The sequence below is a fragment of the Petromyzon marinus genome, chromosome 43 (assembly GCF_048934315.1).
Source record: "Petromyzon marinus isolate PM22_M1 ecotype Great Lakes invasive population chromosome 43, UKy_Petmar_22M1.pri1.0, whole genome shotgun sequence".
Taxonomy (NCBI): Eukaryota; Metazoa; Chordata; class Hyperoartia; order Petromyzontiformes; family Petromyzontidae; genus Petromyzon; species Petromyzon marinus.
Genome location: NC_133709.1, coordinates 4,285,343 through 4,306,265, shown reverse-complemented (window position 1 = coordinate 4,306,265; position 20,923 = coordinate 4,285,343). Strand labels below are relative to the sequence as shown.

The window sequence follows — 20,923 nt, the reverse complement described above, 5'->3', positions numbered from 1 at the left end:
AGGCGTCAATTGCAATCCTTGGTCGATTAATCAACACCAGAGGGGCCCAGGCACGGAGGGTATGGCGAGCGGTGGGGTGGGGGGGAATTGGACGGGGGGCAGCGGTTCATTCCTCACGCGAGGGGCCCTTGCCAACCACGCTTACACTGCTTGCGCGAGTGACCACCTGGACCGGATTGCCCACCCACTGGAATTGGAGTTGAACCCGAAGCAGTCGGCTGTTTACGCCGTGCGCGAGCGAGCAACCAACCGAGCGAGCAGGGTCCAATAGTCCAGGGGGGGCTGGCTAACGAGTGAGTGAGCGTTCCAGATAGATGCCTATACAGATGACTCCCCGGCTAGGGCTCTTTTGTTATTAGGCGCTATGGTGGCTAGGAGATGTTAACTCCCTCGCCTGGTATACAGGAGGTCACGGGTTCGATCCCGACCCTGACGCCTGCTGTATATTTGGAGTTTGCGTGTCTTTCTCTCCCCTTGGTCGCGTGGATTTTGCTCTGGGTCTTCCGGGTTTTCCCACCACACTTAAAAACATGCGTTTAGAGTATTTGGCTGCTATAAATTACCACATGATGATAAGCCACTTTGTTGAGCTATCATTTGCGGCCAGGTCGTTTCTCAAAAAGAGCTACGTAGCTCAGTGGGCCCTACCTGATGAAACAAAAAAATCGTTTTTCGTATATATTTTTAGTATGAGTAGGGTTATCGCCATTCGGTGGAAATCGCTGATTTACAATTCATGTTTGTTTCTCTTTCATAGAGAGGGAGAAAATGCCGCCACCGTCTTGCGTGCGCGTTTATGTGGGGGGGGGCACGGTAGCGCAGTGGTTAGCACGACGCGCTACCAGCCCAGTGGCCTGCATTCAATTCTTGGCCATGGCCATGATCATCATCAGTGGTGATTAATTGAACCAGGCCTGGGCGCCCCCCTCCCCCCTTAGGTTGACACAGCCGAAAATGAGTGCCTAATGAAGGCGCGCGAACGTGACGTCTGCCGCGACAAAGGCGGCCGGGCCGGCTGGCGCTCGTTAACAGCGCTTGCCCCAACCCCAGCAGCCTCTGCAGGCTATGCCGGAGATGCCGCGCCGGAGAAGCGCAGTTATTGTGTTCATTGGGGCTGTGACGTGGTCAGCAGAAGGCAGTGTTGAGCGCTACTCGCTCGTACGCATGCTGGGTTTTCTCAAAATTTTCCGGCTTCTGTCCACACTCGGCCAAACAATTCATGAGAGGATTTGGCCGCAACATCCCAATGTTTAGCAGGACCCTCTTGAAACGAAGTCTTGAGACCCACCGAGGCTTTAACGGGCGATTAAATAACCATTATTATTTACTGCTACAATGTGCAATTTGCCATTATATGTAAATAAATAGCATCTCTAGTTTTACATTTACATTAAACGCCTTAAGTTAAACTTTTGCTCAGCTTAAATAACAATTTATCCACTACTGGATAGAGACTTCCCATAAGCTGTGTCGGTCATAGGTGTTGTTTCACCATACTTCACCACAATGGTCAGTGCGGTTTGGTGAAGTAAGGAGGGCGAGGCCAGGACCTGTTGGGACATCGCTCGCCGCTCACCAATGACAGCCACAGCCGGGAATCAAACTCAGGTCACTTGGTTCACAGCGAATTGCGCCAACCACTATGCTGCTCTGCTCACTTCTCTATTTTCATTGACAAAGTCGGGGAAATTCTACTAGATGTGAATCATGCAACTGGCACCGGTTAAAATTGACGGTTGGTAACGTTAAAAAAAGACCCCGCGAACGGTAATCGGCCTAAGGATTTGCCAAGCTTCCACTGGTAATTCGATGAAATGTCGCGATCCAGGGTTGAGATTTTCTTTTTTTTTAAAGCGTCACTGAATATATCTACCACTAGTGGCTGCAGGGGCCACGTAAACCAATTGCATCCAGCAACGAGCCTTTCTCGCGCAATTTTAATTCGAGTGTCGTGAGCTTTACGGATCGATGATTAATCCGCGCGTCGCCAAGGTGTGAACACTTTGGCCGGATCGTTGGACGCGCGGTGACGGAGTGGCGCCTGCGATTTCGAGACTCGTTATCCCGGTGGTGAAAACGTGGGCAGCCACGGCAAAATATGAACACGGCAGCCAAAATGTCTACCCGCCCCCCTCCCATCCCTCTCTCTCTCACCGGCTGTTACAGCAGGCTTTCATTACCACAGGGGTGCCCGGGGGGGGCAGGGGGGGGGGTTGTGATCGCGAGGAAATTGTAAACACGGATTCGGTGACACGGGGAGGGGCCGGTGGTGGGGGGGGGAGAGTACGCGCAGGCGAGCGAGGGCACGCGCGCGCTCAGCCGACACGCGGTGGTCAAGATTTATCGCCGCGCCGTGATGGAGGCCACTGCGAGTTGAGGAGTCCAGCTCGGGAATTTGACTTTTTTTGCTTTGTTTCTTCCGTCGATTGGGGGGGGGGGGGGGGTGGGGAGGGGCAAACCGTGAAACGTAAAAATGTGAAGTATGGCGTTTGGTCGGCCGGAGTTCAGTGCCTGCGCGCGCGCTCCCCTAACGTTGCCCCCTCGGCCGTGTTTGCGAAAGTCGAGGCAGAATGCGGAATGCGCGGGACGGGAGCTCGGGTTGGGCAGTAAAATCTGCACGCACGCGATATTTACAAAAACCCGTGGCGGCGCTCCGAGCCCGCCGACCTCCCATGACCCCCCGCCACCCGCCAAGAAACAGGCGCTAGCCGGCAGTGGCGTGAACTCTAAAACAAAATGGTCGTGTGTTTTTCCGATCCTGATGGACTCCCGCAAAAAAAGGCTCTCGCCTCCATCTGCGAAGCGTGCTCTTTCCACATCGTTTTTCTCTCTCTCTCTCTCGCTCGTTCGCTCGTTCGCTCGCTCTCTGGTTCCTCAGTTTGTTGATGTTGGACTCGTTCTCCAAGCACAGGTTTGTTTTTCTTCTCCCTCCGGGACTGTGCCGAGTGACAGAAAGACTAAAACAATTTCGTGCAACTTAACAAAGAAAATCTCTTCCCCCCCCCCCCCGGCCAGCGGGGCTATGCCACCTAAGAGTGCTCGCCGGAGTGGCGCGCCCCGTCACCACAAAACACGCCCATCGGATATGCGCACCGTGAGCCCGCGCGCACAATGCGAGCTGCTTCCACCACCACCCCCCCCCCCCCCCCTCCTTGGCAGCCGATTATTTGGCAAAACAATTGCAGCTCCGCCGCGTCCACCGACCTCTCCCCGTGCAGCCACGCACGGCGGGGGGCGGGGGGCGACGGAGGGTGGGTGGGTGGGGAGGCCTGAGAAGCCAGGCCGCTTCTCTCTCACCGGCCCCACCGGCCGGGACGTTTCCGAGAACCGCTGCACCCATGGCCCCGGGGTTGAGGCGCTGCCCCGGGGGGGGGAGCGTCGGGCACCGCCTCTGCTTTTCCTACCCAACGACGGCAATTTTTTTTTTAACCACGCTCCTTCACGCCGCACCAGTGCAGTACGTTCTATATTTCCCGCACCTCCGATTATAGCACGGTACGCCATCCTTACAGCGCAAGGCCATCGCGATGAAGGGCACTGTGCTTCCCAGACAGGGTATAGTCTGCCAGTAGGGGCTGATGTTGCGATGCGATTTAATTCAACCTGAGTAATTTGTAATTGAGTACTTCTTCAAACTGGGAAAATTGGACCATGACGCCTGTTTGGCGTAGAAAATCATCACAGGATCTTGTTCATACAACCGGCAGCATTAACCAGATACCTCTACAATGAGCGGCAAAGGCGCTTCCGTTCCGCTACGTAATTTGCGGCTCGCTGGGTTAATTGCCGCTGTGAAGATTCCTAAAACTGTCAGTTTAATTGTGACGTTCAATATTTTCATTCTCTCTTTAGGATTCTGATTTGTTGCCAAGCACGTCGTCGTTTTGCCTGCAGGGTGTTTTGGCCAGAAAGGGATCGATTGTGGAAAGGGAAATTCCATTTGCACTGCTGTGAGATTCTCTTGTTGTTGACTGCGGAAGTGCACATGCAGTCCTCTTGTAAATCCACGGCTGGGTGAGGGCCTTTCCACGTTGTGCGCATCGCTGGGGATTATTTGACCATACTTCACCACATTTGTCAGTGCAGGGTGTTGAAGTTAAGAGAGGGGGGCAGGACCGGTTTAGATATCACTTGCCGCGGTGATTACATCGCTTATCGGTGTGCAATGGTAAAACGGTGAGCAGTACAACAATTGATTTGGGTGAAACTGCCCTCTGTTGACAGTGTGGCCCTGCAGAAGTCTACACCCCCTAGTCTATGCAGGCGTTGTAGGCTATGTAGAACAGGCGTTGTAGGCACCCATCCTAATGGAGCCTGGGTTTAATTAGGCGCCCATCCCTTATTCAACCCAGGCTCAGGCTTGCTTAGCTTCTGAGATCCTGGGCGCAGTTTTTGGGTGATTTGGTTATGGCCTTTGCGCGGACATACGAGTACTAACTTTACGTCTGAGTAGATCTAGTAGAGGTTTCTTCCTCACCCCCACCACCATCATCATCATTATTAGTATATTTCGGCTTATGCACCGTGTTTATTGCGCGAGGCTGTCATCACGTCTCGCAGACATCGTTCGGCTCCCATTGTCGGCCCCAGTCGACCGAACTGAGAAGACGTCAACTAGTTTAACACGCCGTAGGCTTTCGCGACCAATATCCATAATAGAGGTATTTTTGGTTGGGCCGCGTAAATATAAATGTGTCGTTAAACCCGCCACCGCTCAACACGACCAATTCGTAAGGTTTTTGACGTTAACAAAACATGCAAATTCGTTACTAGTGCAGTACACCCAGTGTGTTTGGAGAGTAAACACAACATTGGGTTTACTCTCCAACACATTTATATTTACGCGATCTAACCCAAAAAAACCTCTGTTATAGATGTTAACTACCTCGCATGGTATACAGGAGGTCGTTGGTTCGATCCCGAACCCTGACGCCTGTATATTTCACGTTTACATGTTCTTCCCGTGATGGTGTGCCTTTTGCTCTGGGTCCTCCGATTTTTCCCTTCACATTTACAAACATGTGTTTAGAGTATTTTGCTGTTATTAATATCCACGTGATAATCCACTTCGTTGACCTATAATTTGTGGCCAGGTCGCTTTGAAAGAGAGCTATATAGCTCAGCAAGGCCTTACCTTGTAAAATATATATTTTTAGTTTTTAGGATTCGCCGTGGTGCGGCGTCGTGATAAAGCCGTCCCTGTGCGCGCTCGGTAATGGACGTCGAAGTTTAAGTGAGCAAAGAAAAAAAACAAACGGTGAAAAGTCAAAAATAAACGCTCACACAGCCAAATCCGCTGACCCCGAGTTAAAGCAGCGGCTGGGCCATGAGCCGATAACGGTGATTTAATCAGTGGCAGCCAATTGCACAAAACGCATTTCAAGTGAAAATGTTTTTTTTCCCCCTTTAACTTGCAGGGAAAGTTTTGCTTGAGGTGTTTATCTGAAAGGGTTTTTTTTGTTTTTTGCACAAACCAGTACGCAGCAGTGCTCGTAATTTCAATCAAGGGTTTTGTGTTTTTTTTTTCATAGTCTTGAGCCGAGTGGATGCCAACCCCGTGGAGTTTTTTGGTCGAGTCTCAGTGTGTGGGCTTTGTGTAATTATTCTCTTGGTCTAGTCCACCAAATCGGCCCAACACTTTGAGTGTTGATGTGAACGCTGTACAATTCAATATTATCAGGTCAGCCATTCACTGGCTGGATGGCTCTATGGTCGAGTGAGTAACTTGCAGTCAGGTTGGCTGGGTGGCTCATCATCCTTCTGGCGGTCGATAAAATGGGCAAAACACTTTATTGGAAAGTCAACAGTGGTTTGTCCTACGGATGGATAGACTCTCCCTCCGCCAAAGCACCGTGGAATAATTTCCCGCCACGCCGGCTCACGCCTGTGAACGCGAGATTAGCACCGGTGCCTCGATGCCACCTTTTTGAGCAGGACAGCGCCTTGACTATTGACCATGTTTGGTCTTCCTTCGGCGAACCGCCCCCTCTAATAACGTCACCAAATTATCTCGGCCTGCGCCTTCGCCCCAAGACTCATTGGCGTCGCTTCGGCACCGTCGGTAATGAACGCTCCGGCCCTCGGGTGGGCGGCGGCCGCATCCTTCGTCATGCTTGATGGATTTTCGGTCCGATCCTCGGTCACCGTTGCAACGACCGTTCGAAACGCCGTCGACGGGTGTCTCCTTCGCTAATATCGCCGGTGCGCAGAGAGGGGCAGGCACGGTCCTCTCCTCCGGTATAGGCCTTGCTCTACCCATGGTCAAACGCGCGGGAGTGGGAGGGGGGTGCACACTTCCAACTCTACGCCGCTCCATTCGTCGAGTTTCCATTTTGGTGTTGTGCGTGAATGATTTGCGTGCTTCATAGGCCCTCTTTGCCACTCCGCTGCTGGATGAGAAGGCCTCCCCATGCCGTGTCGGTCGTAGGGCTTGTTTGACGGCACGTCATCAAGCCCGGTAGGTGTGCTTCCCATTGCTCAGCCTGCAGCCTGTTGCACATTAAATGCACAAATGTGCTTCTAGGTAAATCACTTAAATCGTTAAACCTAAGTAAATGTGCAAAACCGAAGAGTAGACAAAGACGCGTGGAGAGATGCATGCATGAAATTGCTTAGAACGAGGACCACGCAGATTAGAGAGCAACACATTGCACCTCCGACGAGCACGGTTCGGCTACGTACGGTGCAAAAGAAGTTGAACGTACATACGCACATCGACAGCAAACAAAGTGGTAGCTGGGCCCGTCGGGGACACGTCGCTCGACGGGATGACGGGCGAGACCGATGACCGAACGGCAGCCAAAGGAGAGAACGCGTCCGAGTGGACGGCCACCGCCGAGAATGGCGCGCCACGAGATGGGTTCTCAAAACTGTCGACTATAAACGTATTTTTTTTATTTTACCGGGTGACGCACCACAGAGCTACGTAGCTCTTTTTCAGAAGCGACCCGGCCACAAATGATAGCTCAGTAAGGTGGCTTGTCACGTGGAAATTTAAAGCAGCTTAATACCTAAATGCGGAGAGTAAAAACCAGAGAAGCTGGAGAGAAATCCACGCGACCACCATGGGCAGAACATGCACACTCCAAATATACAGCAGCAGGCGTCTGGGTCGGGATCGAACCCATGACCACCTGCATACAAGGCGAGCTAGTCAACATCTCGCCACCGCAGAGCCTCCCGCGGTGCTGGGAGGCTTTCATCCAGTAGTGGATAAACCATGGCTGCTGCTGCTGCTGATGATGATGCTGAAACGTCCAACCCGCCAGCGTTGCGCCTCCTCGGCACGCGGAAAACAACCACTCTCCACCGCCCCTCCGCCCCACCCGCGTGTGTTTTGGTTCGTTTTTTGTTTTACTCTCTTCCTGCTGCCCGACAATGGAGGTGGAGGGTGACTGCGAGTGAACTCTGCTACCGCCGTAAACGCAGATGGTGGGGCGGCGGCGGCGGGGGCGGGAGTGGGCGCCTTTTTTTGATAATTTACAGCGAATGATTCGTAAATAAACACAGGGGCCGGAGCGCGCGATCGCGGGACGTGGAAATGTGTGGGTGGCGCGGGGGAGGGGGGGCAGTGGTGGCGGCGGTCGTGACGCGGCGTTTCTCCGTCGAGCAAGTCCGGGTTTGGTACGCGTTGAACTGTCCCACCCAGAGCTTTCATTTTAACATTGGCTCCCAATTATTCCATTGTATTCTTATTGTTATTATTACGCTTTAGCACGTAGGTTTTCCGCGATCAATGATATCCATAGCCAATTAGTAAGGTTTGTCACGTAAACAAGTGGGTTTACTCTCCAACACACTTGTGTGCTGAAGTAGTAACTAATTGGCACGTTTTGTTTACGTGACAAACCTTACTAATTGGCTGTGGCGGGTGGTGGCGGGTTTAACGACACATTTATGTTTACGCGATCTAAACCGTAAAAACCTCTTTTGGATATTATTACACTTGTTTACCCAAGAAATATCCTCGCTGAATCTCAAGGCCCTGCCAAAATTGTCGAAGTTAGCGGTGCGATGTTGCTGCTGCTGCTGCTACGTGCGATCCCAATCAAATACATTTGTCGGGTACATTTTTCAGCGCTGGGATGTTTGGCCGATACGACGTACATTGTACGTGGTTCGCTATGGGAGGATAACGGGGAGGACCCTGAGGAAAACCCATGTAGCATATGGGGGAGAACATACGACCACCACACAGAGAGGCCGCCCCCCAGTTTGGAATCAAACCCAGAGTCCTTCTTGATGTGAGGCACGAGTTCTGCCGTTGCGCCACCCAGCTGTCCATCATCACCTCTGATCAGCACGGTTGGCTACGTACGGTGCGAAAGAAGTTTAACGTACGTCAGCAGCCGCGGCGTTAGCAGCAGCAGCAGCAGCAGCCGCCATGATCTCTAGCCACTGCTGGGTGAAGTCCTCCCCAAGGGGTCTCTCACCAGTGGCACAAGACTCGCGTTGAAATTCATTCATGAAAAAATCTTTAAGCTTTATCGGTCAGAATCCGATGGATGCGTTGGGCCACGTATAAATAACATCTTTGTATACTTGGAAATCTTCCCGGGCGGTGGAGGGGTTCATGACACGAATGCTGGCAACAACAAAAAAACCTACCACCACGTTGGCCTAACGGACAAAACAAACGTTGATCCATTATACTAACGACGAAAACCTACGCTTCAAGCATCACGACTTGTTACCCTTCAACACCCACACTAAGCAGCGTTATTTATAATTGTAATGTCCTTGTTAAAATGTCATCGCAAATCACCGTCCTCATCATCTAAAAAAACAGATCATGTGTGGGCCGATTCTCCGGTTTGCGTACTTAGTGTGCTTGGGGAGGGATTTTTTTTTAATATATGAACGTTGGTTTAATTATTAGCTTCTCCTCACTCATGACTCTGGAGCGCACGTGACCTTTAAATAATAAAAACACGAGGCGCAATGTATATCTTCACCCCCCCATTCTGGACAGGTGAAATAAAAAATATTGTTTTATAGCCGAGCCTCTGTTTGTTTTGCATCATCTGGGGTTTTGTTTTTGTTTTATCCGAGCCACCCCCACCACCTTCCTATTGCTCTGGATAATTTGCCATCATGACTGGTAATGTCAACACCACAATTATTATCTGCCATCGTAATCATCCCATCACCACAGCCGCCACCGTCATCTGTCGCAAAGGCTCTGGATCTTGACAGCCCACGGCAAGCCTCAACTAATAACGTAGTCGGGTTTCGTGGAAATAAAACTAAATTCCAGTTTGCTTCCTTCATGTGGTTTGTGCCGTTCCTGAACCATGTGGTCCGCTGTACAGTACAACTAAATATAAAATCACTGGCTCTGCAAAAAACAGTGGGCGCCCGCGTACGCCAGATGTTTAACAGAGACGCACACGCCCCCACGTTTCCTTAAACAACCTCGGGTTTTTTTCTTTTGCACAGGAAGAGCGATCGGAGCGCTCGCCTCTCTCCTGGCTCTCTCCTCCCTCTCCTGGCTCTCTCCTCGCTCTCTCTCCTCGCTCTCTCCCCTCGCTCTCTCCCCTCGCTCTCTCTCCTCGCTCTCTCCTCGCCCTCTCTCCTGGCTCTCTCCTGGCTCTCTCCTGGCTCTCTCCTGGCTCTCTCCTGGCTCTCTCCTGGCTCTCTCCTGGCTCTCTCCTGGCTCTCTCCTCGCTCTCTCCTGGCTCTCTCCTGGCTCTCTCCTGGCTCTCTCCTGGCTCTCTCCTCGCTCTCTCTCCTCGCTCTCTCTCCTCGCTCTCTCCTCTCTCCTCGCTCTCTCCTCGCTCTCTCCCCTCGCTCTCTCTCCTCTCTCCTCGCTCTCCTCGCACTCTCTCCTGGCTCTCTCCTCGCTCTCTCCTCGCTCTCCTGGCTCTCTCCTGACTCTCTCCTGGCTCTCTCCTCGCTCTCTCCTAGCTCTCTCCTCGCTCTCTCCTGGCTCTCTCCTGGCTCTCTCCTCGCTCTCCTCGCTCTCTCCTCGCTCTCTCCTGACTCTCTCCTGGCTCTCTCCTGGCTCTCTCCTCGCTCTCTCCTGGCTCTCTCCTGGCTCTCTCCTGGCTCTCTCCTCGCTCTCCTCGCTCTCCTCGCTCTCTCCTCGCTCTCTCCTGGCCCTCTCCTCGCTCTCTCCTGGCTCTCTCCTCGCTCTCTCCTGGCTCTCTCCTCGCTCTCTCCTGGCTCTCTCCTCGCTCTCTCCTGGCTCTCTCCTCGCTCTCTCCTGGCTCTCTCCTCGCTCTCTCCTGGCTCTCTCCTCGCTCTCTCCTCCCTCTCTCCTGGCTCTCTCCTGGCTTTCTCCTCGCTCTCTCCTGGCTTTCTCCTCGCTCTCTCCTGGCTCTCTCCTCGCTTTTTCCTCGCACTCTCCTGGCTCTCTCCTCTCGCTCTCTCCTCGCTCTCTCCTCGCTCTCTCCTCGCTCTCTCCTCGCGCTCTCTCCTCTCGCTCTCTCCTGGCTCTCTCCTCGTGCTCTCTCCTCTCGCTCTCTCCTCTGCCATCCTCTGCACGCCTGCGTGAAGTCACCCACCTCCGTCGTCATAATAATCCTCCCCGTCATTGGTAATATCATCATCATCATCATCATCGCCTTCATCCTCTTCATCATTGTCATCATCGTCATCATCGCCGTCGTGGTCTTGGCATGGCCACCGTCGTCTCCGTCACCGTTTTGTCGTTCCACGTTGAAATTTTGCGCACAGTGGCAGCCGCGTGACCGAGTGAGTGAGCAAGTGATGACTTGCCACCCAATTTGCATGTGGAGAAAGCAGATTGGTAACTAGTACTGCAACAGCAGTTTCCCTTATTTTCAAGACGTAAACATTTGATTTAAACTGGAAGTAGCACCCGATGGGCTAGAGAGAAACTCTCTTGGCAACAATGGTGGAAGATTACAGAGGGAATAACGTGGCGAGACGAATCGAACAACGGAATGCTTACTCACTAAGGAGTGAATGCTAATAGTGAATGCAATTGAGAATGAAGAAATTACACCAGTGGTTAATAATTATTCAAAAGACAGGATGCATCGCCCTTGCAGATTCACAGTTACGAAGGGCGGATGAGATGCTGCTCGTCTGCAGAACCTTGGCGTATGAGCAGTGAATGGAATGAAACCTCTTGAGGTGGGTATCTTGGAAGTGATTGGCAATTAGAGGTCTCGGTGACAAATCCGGGCTCAATTATATTTTTAGGAATATTTCCCAACACTTTGGTCAGGCCACTGCTGGTACGAAGAAGGCCCTCCCTCCCCCGGTGCCGTGTCGCCCGCCAACCGGCACTCGCGGTGTTCGGTTCAGGTTGGCGAAGGAAGCGGTAACTGGGAGGGTGCTCGCCGAACCAGGCCAGAGGTCACCCGCCGCTGACGGTGGCCGTTGGCCGGGAATCGAACCCTCGTCATGAGAATCGTAGCACCCCGACAAAGCGCTGCACACCCGGGGATGAATCTGTACTAAAAGATAACATTTAATTATCGCCATGTATTTGCTGCTTCGGCGCCCGGTGCGTGGTTGCGTTGTGCCGTTGTTGTGCCCGCGTGCTGCAACACACCGCACTGAGCGGGGGCGAAGACGCTTCTGGCATGCGCCGAACGATGGCGTGGTACGGTCCCGAAACAACAACAACAACAACACGTCGGGAGTGCTCCAAAATCACATTTCGCTCTCTGCACATTCTAAGCAGCAACCCGGCCAGCTGCGGCTGTGCCAGAAGACAGAAACGGTGGCTTGGAATTGCGGCCGGAGGTGAAATGGGGTGAGCCTGCAGCGTGGCACGGTGGACGGGGAGCAGCGCTGCGGCTTTTTCCGTAATGGAGCCATCGGCGCCGAAGTGGACGTTGAAGCCCGAGGAGTGAAGTGGACCGCCGAGTGCCCGTCGGCACCCACGTCCCTAATTGTGAAATTGCGCTCGTAAAGAAGATGGGTAATGGTGATGGTCGTGAATGCGTCTCCCAGTTATGCGTCACGTTGCAGGGCCGGCTAATGTTTTTTTTTCTTCTGATTGCCGATTTCAAGATTTGCCACCCACAAAAACAACATCCAGCTTTCGTGATATGCATCAGTGGTGATTTGTCGTCGTCGTCGTCATCATCAGCCGTGATCGATCCGCTGCTGGATGAAGGCCTCCGTTATGTTTCCGATTTAACATGGTTGGCTGCGTACGGTGCGAAAGAAGTTCTACATACATACATACATGCATCATGCATGTTCAGTAGGGCTTGATGACCACGGTGGCAAGAGGGCCTTTGGTAGTCCTACATAGATGTGTCGGTTCGATGATTTGTAGTCGATTCCTATGCCCATGGTTCGTGCATTGGATCGTACTCCACATTGTAATCAATTACCGTATTTCTCCGGACTGTACAACGCAGCCCAAACATGTGCCCGGTATTGATAAAATCGTACAAATATGGTTACACACACACCTACCCGATTTATTATCAGACGCATCTCCAACTTTTGCTTTAAGTACTGGGGCGGCTAAAAAGGATTTCTTATAATCTGGACAATACGGTCATTGTTTTACGATTCATGCAAAGGGTACGCAAACGTGAGGGGGTGACGCTTCAGCGCTGTGAGGTTACGGTACGGGATATTGTCTCTAAGCTGCTGGTCCAGGAGGTAAGGAGTCGAGGGGAGAGCGAGGGTGAGAGGGAAGGAGGCAGTGGGACGAGGGTGTGAGGATGCGAGGCTTTCGGGATGAGCTTCTGTGGCCGTCTGGAACACTCTCCCTTCAGATATTAGGAAGCCTCTGGTGCTTTTCACTTTTATATCTAAATTGAAAAACTCATTTCTTTACAACTGATTTTTGTGTTTAGTTTGTCTCTCTGCCCCACGCACTTCCGTTTAGCGCGGTGGGCTACGTACGGTGCGAACGAAGTTCAACGTACATACACGCATGAGAAGTTCAACATACGTACGTCCTTGGATGCGACTCAACAAGTCGGCACAGAATAGAAACACGCGGCACTCGTGGCTGCGAAGAAGAGGAGGCACAAACGAGACAAAAGGGAGACGTTGAAACTCATCGTTTCTTGGATCGAATCGCGAACTCAGGTTGTGACAGTCCGTCGGATCCGCTGCACCACGTCCGGGCGAGAGTGGGGGAGGGGTGAAATTGTCGCACGCAGCCGAACGTTCGACTCGTGACCCCGTGACCTCCCCAGTCGCACTGGGGTTACTCGGGTGTCATCGTCTTTGCCCGCCGAAGGTTTCAGTGGGGGCCCAGAACCTAGGGTCGTGACCTTGTGGGCTCCCACGAATAAATAAAAAAAAACAGGGGTATATCATGGGAAGAAGACCGTCTTGCAGGGCCGGAAGAGTGGGGGGAAAACGTACAGATTCCCCAGTGTGTTCGCCACCTCGACGAGAGTACGATCCCGTGAGATTCGAGTTTGGGAGCCGGCGGCGGTAACCGCTGGGAGGTGGCCGAGCGAGGCTGTGGCGAGGTCATTGCCGCCGTGTTGTGAAAAAACGCCGCGGGGCTGGGAGCCGGCACGTGAAGTGGCTCGGCTCGTTTGGTCAGTCGGAAGCCACAGAAGGCGGGGGGGGGAACACAATGTCCAGGGAGAGGAATGAGATCGCATCGAGCACCGCTCGGTCATATACAGTCCTGTGTACACATGCGTGTGTTCCGTGTTCCGTGCGTGTCTGTGTGTGTTGAGTGCGCGTATGGGGAGCGACGGTGTAGCGGTTAGCGCTACGCTGCGCTACGAACCCGGCGACCCGGGTTCGATTCCCGCTCGCGGCCAACATCCAGAGACGATTATCTGAACCGGTCCTGGGCTTCCCCTAGGTCGACTCGGCCTCAAATGAGTATTTGGTGCGGTGTGTAAACATCGCCACTGGGGAGACAAAGGCAGCCGGGCGTGGTGCTGGCCACCCACCCCCTTGTGTGCCGTGCCGGCCTTCATATTTGCTGCTACTCGCCAACAGCACTTGCTCCAACGGTCCGTTTAAAGGCTATACAAGGGATGTTTTGTGTGCACTGGTTAGCACGGTGCACTTGTTAGCACGAACCCACTTCACGACTAATATATATTCAGTGACGAACCAGTCCGAGGCCTCCCTGAGGCCTCAAATGACTACATAGTGCAGCATGTACACAGCAGCACTGAGGAGACAAAGGCGTCCGGGCGTGATGTTGGCTCTCCACCCCCTCGTTGTACCGTATAGGCTTTCATAGGTTCTTGATGGATATTTTACACCACACCTCAAATGTGACGTACCAATGTTACACACGAATGTGGCTAAATGTGTGTATATGTGCACAGTATGCAGCCAACCATGCTAATCGGCGGTGCGGTGGAAGGACAACAATCTAAACACAAAAAGCAATCCTAAATAAATGAGTCTTCAGTGTAGGTGATTTAAAAATGCATAAATCCAGTGGCTTCTTAACATCGGAAGGAAGAGCGTTCCAGACGGCCGATGATTTTCTGGTGATGTACGGCGATTGCCAGTGAGATGCATGTTGATACTGAATCGAAATGATGATGATGATGGTGGTGGACTGCGATGACTATGAACAATGTATGCCGTAAACACAGAACAACCTGGAACAGGATGTGGGGTTTTCATGTTTTCTGAGAATGCCACATCAGCTGGATTTCCGCGGGCTCTGTGTTGTTTCACGAAGCTAATCGCACCCTTGGCGAGCAGCCTTCCCGCAAATCGCGATCCGTTATATATTCGTGAAAGCGGCTGTGAGCGCGTCACGGCGGCGTTAATAATTCCGTTGTTGAAGCGAGAGTTGCGATCGCCGAGAGGTCGCGGCGACGAGCCGCCGGACCGCCCCGGCCGAACGTCGAAGCGTGGCCGGGCGGTGGACGAGGGTGGAGGAACGGGCTCGCCTCGAAATGAGGACGCAGAATCGGGGGTCGGTCGGGAACGTTATTCGGGGGGCAGCGGCGCGACGGGGGGAGAAGGGCAGATGAATGGAGATTTGAATTTACGATTTACGTGCATCCGAAATGATTTACTCGGTTCACCGATGGGCTGCGATGGTAATAATTGATGGCCGAGCGCACTGATGTTTGACCGCTTTCATCGAGATTAATGTTATTCCCAGACAGCGTCAACGGACCGGCGAGTCGCGCTCCACCACAGTCGGTTTTATTACAATGGCCGTGATCATTTTACGGCCACTTGTCACTCGACCGACGGATGAAGCCCCCCCACCCCCGTCCCCACGCCGTGTCAAGCCATTGGGGTTGTTTGACCGTACTTCACCATGCTGGTCAGCACAGGATTGGTGAAGGAGGGTGGATGGGGAAGGGAGCGGTTTGGGCATCGCTCGCCCTGTGGCACAGTTCGCTCCAACTGTGCCACAGGGCAGTGGACCCAGTAAACGCGGGGATCGGGTCGGTGTCCACGACCGCGGCATAAAAAAACAAAACTACACGAGCGGGGATCTGGCAGAGGGAAGGAAGCGATGACCTTTTTTTTTGCTTGGAGCTTCGACCTCGCACGAGCCTTCCCGGCCACACCGATGAGGTGCCTCCTAAATGAGCGGGGGGGGGGGGGCACAATCGCTTCCGCAGGGACCCAGACCCCTGCCCCTCGCTCCACTGCTTTGCTTCGTTGGTTGTGCGCGTCTGTGTTCACGTCTGGGTCGGTCCCGCTCGTTGGCAGTGTTTACGCTCTGACGAGTCTGTTTACGTGTCCGTGTTTACGTTTGTGTTTTACATTGGTGTCACTGTTTACGCCCGTGTTATTGTTTACGTTCATGTTTACGCTTCGTGCCTGTGTTTACGCCCGTGTTATTGTTTACGTTAATGTTTTTACGCTTCGTGTTATCGTTCACATGTTGCTATCGTTGACGTTTTGGCATTTGCGTTCAGTCGTTTTTAGCGGTTGTGTTTACGGTCGCTTTCGTGCTCACGTTCGCGCCGGCGCTTAAGCGTGCGCGGCTCTTTGTGCTTACTTTCTCGCGTTGTGTGTCCCCCCCTCCCCGCGTGCGCCAGCGCCGCCAACTCGTGCCCGTCGAGCCCCCGCGGCGCCGGCTCCTCGGGCTACCGGCTGGTGCGTGGCTTCGCGCCCGACCTGCAGCTCGTGGCCGAGTACGCGGCGCGCGCCGTCTCGGAGCGCGAGCAGGAGCGCGGCGAGCGCGACGGCGCCCAGGCCGACAGCCCCAAGGTGCGCGCCCGGCGCCCGCGTCCAGCGCCGCCGAGAGCCACCCTGCACGGCCACGTAGCAACACCCGGCACCAACACCCAGTACCACCTAGAGCCCCCCTGCGGCACCACGTAGCACACACAGCGCCACCTAGAGCCACCCTGCACGGCCACGTAGCAACACCCGGCACCAACACCCAGTACCACCTGGAGCCCCCCTGCGGCACCACGTAGCACACACAGCGCCACCTAGAGCCACCCTGCTTGACCACGTGGCTTCGCCCGGCACCAACACCCAGTACCACCTGGAGCCCCCCTGCGGCACCACGTAGCACACACAGCGCCACCTAGAGCCACCCTGCACGGCCACGTAGCAACACCCGGCACCAACACCCAGTACCCCACCTGGAGCCGTCCTGCGGCACCACGTAGCACACACAGCACCACCGAGAGCCACCCTGCTTGACCACGTGGCTTCGCCCGGCACCAACACCCAACGCCACCTAGAGTCACTTTGTGAGATCATCTGTCTGCATGGTGCCGCCCTGCAGCAAACCTCCACAGCCACGTGTCGCACCCAGTGCCGCCCTGCACACCGATACACCACCTAGTGTCGCCATTCACAACTACAGCCAGTGCCACCTGGAGTCACCCTGGACAACCACATGCTACCCAGCGCCAAGCACTGCCACACTGCACAGCCATCGAAAACATTTCTAATCGGAGACCTAACCGGACAGCGAGCGACAAGTCACGTGACTCGAAGGAATCCAATCAGAAGTGGCAAAGACTGCCGCAACTCGCTCACCTCCTCCTTGCTCACTCCGTCGTGTGTAGAAAAATAATAAATACAAAAATACATCTCCATTTAAAAATAATAAATACATCTGGGGGAGGAGTGGGCACATTCCGTTAGCGTGCGAGGGCTGTGGGCTACCGCTTGAGGGCTGTGCGCTAGCGCGTGAGCCTGCCGCTGTGTTCCGTTAGTGTGCCGCATGTGCGCGCGTTTGCGTGAGGGCTTGCGCTTGCGTGCGTGTGTCCGTGCGTGCCTTTTCGTCGTGCGCTTTGACGCGCGCTCGCCGGCTGTGTCCGCCGACGCAGGACGGCTCGAAGCCCCCGTACTCGTACGCGCAGCTCATCATCCAGGCCATCACGTCGGCGAGCGACAAGCAGCTCACGCTCAGCGGCATCTACGCGCACATCACCCACAACTACCCCTTCTACCGCATGTCCGACAAGGGCTGGCAGGTGAGGCCGCGACGAAGCGGAGCGGACCGTTGACTGTTCATGCTCTCTGTCCGTCTGTCTCGTCTCTCGCCATCTGTCTGTCTCTCTCTTTGTCCATCTATACGTCCGCTCTGTCCGCTCTGTCCACGTGTCCATCTGTCTCTCTCTCTCTCTGTCCGTCCGCACGTCGAACATTTGTCTTTTGTTTGTTTGTCCCGTCTTTCCGTCCTTCCGTTTTGTTCATATATCCATCTATCTGTTAGTCCGTTCCCCCATTTGTCTGTTTGTCCTTCTCTTTTTCCACCCGTTGCCCCCATATTTGCGTGTCCTCGCACGTGTCTGTCCGTCCGCTCGCAAGGAGTGCGTGGCCGTTACGGCCTTCATAGGTGCTCGCTAACAGCGCTTTCCCCAAAAGCCTGTTGAGGTTGAACGGGGGATCTTTGTTTTTGTCTTTGTTGTCGCGCGCAGAACTCGATCCGGCACAACCTGTCGCTCAACCGCTACTTCGTGAAGGTGCCGCGCTCGCAGGAGGAGCCGGGCAAGGGCTCGTTCTGGCGCATCGACCCCACGTGCCAGGCGAAGCTCACCGAGCAGGCCTTCAAGAAACGGCGGCAGCGCGGGGCCTCCTGTTTCCGCACGCCCTTTGGCCTCCTCTCCTCACGGTGACCACCCCCCCCACAGCCCCCCCCCCCCCACCTTCTCTCCCCCCCCCACCTTATCATCCTCCTCCACCGTGCCTGTCCCTTCAACCATCTGTATTTGCCCCCTACCCACCCATCTTTCCCCTACCAGCCCCCAACCGCGCGTGCGCTGTAATGGTCGTAGCTCTGCGCGAGCGTGCGCGCTATCCGTTGATAGCTCTCGTAGCCGTCGCACGTGGTGCTGTAATGTTTGCAGCTGTGTGCTTTGTGTGCGCGCTGTGGGTTGATCACTTGAGCACCTCACGTGCACTGTTAATGTTCGCAGCTGTGTGTCCGCTGTAGGTTGATAACTCTCGCGCCGCAAGCCTGCTGTAATATTTGTAGCTGTGCGCCTGCTATCGGTTGATAATTCCAGCACTGCGTATGTGCTGTAATGTTTTTCGCTTTGCGCGCGCTATCGTTTGATAACTCTAGCGCCGCGCACGTGTGTGCTTTAATGGTTGTGGCCGCGTGTGCGAGCACGCACGCCGCTCTTTTCTGACGCCGTGCGCGCGGTCCCGCTCGTTGGCAGGAGCGCGCCCGCGTCGCCCAGCCACTCGGGCCTGCTGTCCCAGCCGCCCAGCGGCCTGCAGACCCCCGAGAGCCTCTCCCGCGAGGGCTCCCCGGCCCCACTCGAGGGGCCGGAGCCCCCCCTCGCTCCGGGGAACCCCAAGCCGCTGCCGGCGCCGCGGAACGACGTGCGCTACACGCAGAGCGCGCCAGGTCAGAGTCGGAATCTCGATTATTATTTTTATTTTTATTATTTTTCATCCCGGAGGAATCCGACGAGCCACGAAGCCCCATTTTTCACAGGTGTCCAGTAGAGGGGGGGCGGTGCACGCGGCGAGTGCCACTTTTTGCACAGACGTCCTTGCGCTCTGTAACGCTCGCCCGACGTGCGTTTGCGATCGTCACGTTGCGTTCCAATCCGAACGGGGCAAAGATGACGTCGCGTGGCGCCTGGCGCGCGTGGTGACGTCATCTGGGGGGGGGGGGTAGGGGAGAATGGCTTGCGCTTGTCAGGTTTTGGGCAAGCATCTGGTTAATTTGTTCAGGTTTGTGTAGGAGAAGTCCCTAACAGCAGCACAACTTTATACCAAAGTTATGTTAATATTGGATTAACTTTACGAGAGTTATTGTGACCCCAACCCCCCACACAAACAGAGCTGATGAATGAAGGCATTCAAGCTGCTTTGGAAAGCCTTAATAGTAATTTAAAATCAACCGTCAGGCTTGCTCTCGAGTCATGGCTGCGGTGACGTTACAACGCAAGTCACACCGCGAGTGATGTGACCCTGACTTTCTCCTCCTCCTCCCCCTCCTCTTCCTCGCCTTCCTCCCTGTGCTGTCCCCGCGCCAGGCTCTCCCGTGTCGAGCCACCCCGTGATTTTCACAGCCCAGCACCCGCTGCCGGGCACCTTCATTCGACCAATCGCGTACAGCATTGCGCAGCCGCTCTCCCACTCCCAGCATGCCCTGGGGCTGCCCGCCCATCTGAACCAGGCCAGCGGCCACTCCCAGCACGCAGTGCTGTCGGGTTACTTCGCGGCCGGGCCTGACGGGCCATCGCCGTACGGCGGGTACTCCGTGCTGCGGCAAACGCTGGAGGAGAGGAAGGAGGAAGAGGAAGAAGGTGAGTCGAGCGATAGCTGGCGACCGTGCAAAAGATGCGACCGTGTCCATCGAGCTGCATTGGCGTCCGGTTGTCGAAACGAATACGTTATTAGGTCGCGCTCATTACACACAAAGTGCTTGCCACAAATGAACCACAATACCTTGCCGATCTGGTCAAGGAACATAAACCATCATCACGCAAGTTCTGGTCGTCCTTGCTCACACGTGTGTCTCGTGTGTGTGTGTGCGCGCGCGTGCCCTTGCGCGCTCGCCTTCTACATCGCTGCCACAGAGCTCAGGCCGCTGCGCCCACCCGTGCTGAGCGCCGTGACGTCCGTGATCCAGACGGCGGGGCCCAATCCCCCGTGCGCTCCTCCGCACGGCTCCGTGTGGCTCGGTGGCCCCGGCGCCGCCGCCTCCTACCACCACCACCAACACCACCACCAGCAGCAGCAGCAGCACCACGCGGAGAACGGCTTCCACAGCGCCACGGCGCTGCAGCCCCAGCGTGAGTCGGCGCGGGGCGCTCGGACGGGCCAGCGGGGGTCAGCGAGCCAGGGAAGAGGGCAAGCGGCCTGCCCGGGCCTTGCGGCCGGGCCGCGTCGATGGACATGGGGGCAGGTTTGGGGAGAGACGCTCTTTGGGATCCTACCGTGTGTTGAGGAGGTACCTCGAGCGAGGGAGAGCCAGCTGATGCGACGAGGGGGGCGGGAGGGAGGGAGGAAGCAATAAAAGAGGCAATCGGAAGATTAAAAAAAGTACAGCTTATCACTAGCCATAAGCCCTCACCCTTCAGAATCTGAATATTTATAACTGGAGGAATTTGATGAGCTTTAAAGCTCTTTTTCACAGATGTCCAGTAGGGACGGGTCAGAACGTTACAACAGCAAGTTATACTACAACAGGATAGGAGTGCAAAGTATAGGAAAGGTAAGCAAATCACTCAAACATGTTTTTTATATTTTACCAGGTAAAGCCCACTGAGAGCTATTAGCTTTTCAGAAGTGACCTGGCCATGAATGAAAGCCAATCATATCCCTACCCCTAATCCCAACCGTAGAATAATAATTACTTGTGTACACAGGAAAGTGACGTGGGGATGTTTGGCCTACATAAATTGCATGTATGTCTGTAGCTATAATAATTACTTGTGTACACAGGAAAGTCACATGGTGATGTTTGGCCTACATTAATTGCATCGTATGTCTGTAGCTATAATAATTACTTGTGTACACAGGAAAGTCGCATGGTGATGTTTGGCCTACATAAATTGCATCGTATGTCTGTAGCTATAATAATTACTTGTGTACACAG

At 54.4% G+C, this 20,923-nt stretch overlaps 1 protein-coding gene across 1 annotated transcript in view; it reads left to right on the top strand.

Annotated features, from left to right (window-relative positions):
• The window catches only part of LOC116951490 (uncharacterized), a 64,202-nt gene that overhangs the window by 32,555 nt on the left and 10,724 nt on the right, over positions 1 to 20,923 (top strand). The window contains exons 4-9 of the mRNA XM_032970140.2: positions 15,939 to 16,110; positions 17,190 to 17,336; positions 17,784 to 17,977; positions 18,528 to 18,718; positions 19,356 to 19,628; positions 19,902 to 20,117. Coding sequence (XP_032826031.2) covers positions 15,939 to 16,110; positions 17,190 to 17,336; positions 17,784 to 17,977; positions 18,528 to 18,718; positions 19,356 to 19,628; positions 19,902 to 20,117 — 1,193 coding nt within the window. The remainder of the gene's footprint in view (positions 1 to 15,938; positions 16,111 to 17,189; positions 17,337 to 17,783; positions 17,978 to 18,527; positions 18,719 to 19,355; positions 19,629 to 19,901; positions 20,118 to 20,923) is intronic.